The sequence below is a fragment of the Corticium candelabrum genome, chromosome 18 (genome assembly GCF_963422355.1).
Source record: "Corticium candelabrum chromosome 18, ooCorCand1.1, whole genome shotgun sequence".
Taxonomy (NCBI): Eukaryota; Metazoa; Porifera; class Homoscleromorpha; order Homosclerophorida; family Plakinidae; genus Corticium; species Corticium candelabrum.
Window position 1 is genome coordinate 4,326,293 of NC_085102.1, and position 1,927 is coordinate 4,328,219.

The 1,927-nt window shown below is 41.2% G+C and overlaps 1 protein-coding gene across 1 annotated transcript in view; it reads left to right on the forward strand.

Moving 5' to 3' along the window:
* LOC134193712 (dnaJ homolog subfamily C member 13-like) overlaps positions 1–1,927 on the forward strand; it is a 35,232-nt gene that overhangs the window by 9,804 nt on the left and 23,501 nt on the right. The window contains 3 exon segments of the mRNA XM_062662548.1: positions 112–293; positions 1,054–1,135; positions 1,815–1,925. Coding sequence (XP_062518532.1) covers positions 112–293; positions 1,054–1,135; positions 1,815–1,925 — 375 coding nt within the window.

Below are 1,927 nucleotides of genomic sequence, written 5' to 3' on the forward strand. Positions count from 1 at the left end.
ATATGGATACACAGACAGGAAGAAGGCCGGACAGACAGACAGACAGACAGTCAGACAGCACCTGAGGTTGTCTACTTGTATTCATTCATACTTTGTATTTGCCATTTCCAGCCAATGCACGACAACTACAGCCTTCGTCAAGAGCAGTTGAACAAACAATCGCTGCTGTCGTCAAAGAAGTTTCTCGAGAAGCTGCTGGAGATATTCGCTGAGCATGTGACACGTGGAACTGGCGCCCTCATCATCAGTGCCATGCTGGACTTCTTGAATTTTGCTTTGTGTGCTCCATATAGGTCAGTGGGTAGGAATTGTGTGGAAAATATGGATGTAGGTATGAGTAGATAGGCAGAATGAGATGGATGTGGTTGAGTGTTTAGGCATGCAGGTTGATGGGTGGAGGGATAGGCTGATGGGTAATGGGTGAGTGGGTGGGCAAGTAGACGATTGCATGGATAGACAACCAAACAGATAGACAAGCAGTTGAACAAACGGATGGATTGATAGGCAGACAGACAGACAGACAGACAGACAAACAAATGGGCAGACAGACAGACAGATGGACAGACAGACGAATGAACAGACAGACAGGGACATTGTCACAAGGATTATTGTATATTATTTAGTGTTTGTAATTGTGCTTAAAGTGTATTGAAATAAAAGACAGACAGACAGACAGACAGACAAATGGACAGACGGGCAGACAGACAGATAAATGGACAGACAGACAGACAGACAGACAAATGGACGGGCAGACAGACAGACAGACAGGCAGACAGACAGACAGACAGACATACAAATGGACAGACAGACAGACAGACAAATGGGCAGACAGACAGACAGACAAATGGGCAGACAGATGGACAGACAGACAGACAGATAGATGGACAAACGGTTTACACAAATTTCAAACGTTTAGAAGGACAACGCAAATCATCTTTGACTCATACGAGTTAGTTTTGTCTTCTTGTTGTTTGTTGTTGTAACAAATTTGTTGATTTGTACTCGTGTCAACACGTTTTGTTGTCCTACTATTTTGTGAATTGTGTGTTCTAGTGAGACAACAGAAGGGGCACAGTTTGATATGCTGCTGGAGATGGTTGCTAGTCTCGGTCGTGTCATTTTCAAGCTGTTTCAGGTATGTGTACTATACTGAGTGATGGGGTGATGGGCGGTGTGGTACTTGTGTGTTGCTTGGATGTCACTTGGTTTTGTTGATGGATTGTTACGTATGTCATTGGGTTATTATAGTCAATTTGTTTTTGCATTTGTTTGTTGTTTGTTGTTCTGTTTGTTGGTTTATTTGTCTGTTTGTTGGTTTGTCTGTCTGTTTGTTTGTTTGTTTGTTTGTCTGTTTGTTTGTCTGTCTGTTTGTTTGTCTGTTTGTTTGTCTGTTTGTCTGTTTGTTTCTTTGTTTGTCTGTTTGTCTGTTGGTTTGTCTGTTTGTTTGTTTGTTTGTCTGTTTGTTTGTCTGTTTGTTTGTCTGTTTGTTTGTCTGTTTGTTTCTTTGTTTGTCTGTTTGTCTGTTTGTTTGTATGTTTTTTGTCTACCTGTTTGTCTGTCTGTTTATCTGTTTGCCTGTTTGTATGTCTGTTTTGTGTGTCTGTCTGTTTGTCTGTTTATCTGTTTGTTTGTCTGTTTGTCTGTCTGTTTATCTCCCTGTTTGTCTGTCTGTCTGTTTCTCTGTTTGTCTCTCTGTTTGTCTCTCTGTTTGTCTGTCTGTTTGTTGGTTTATGTGTTTGTATGTTTGGTTGTTTGGCTGTTTGTTTGTTTCTGTGTATAAATATAATTATAGCTAACTATTTGTACTCTTGTAGCATCCATCAACAGCCATTGTAAAGGGTGCTGGGATGCTAATGAAAGCGATTATTGAAGAGGGTGATTCAGAAACGGCGGCTCACATGCAGAATCTTGCTCTTGCTGAAGGAGC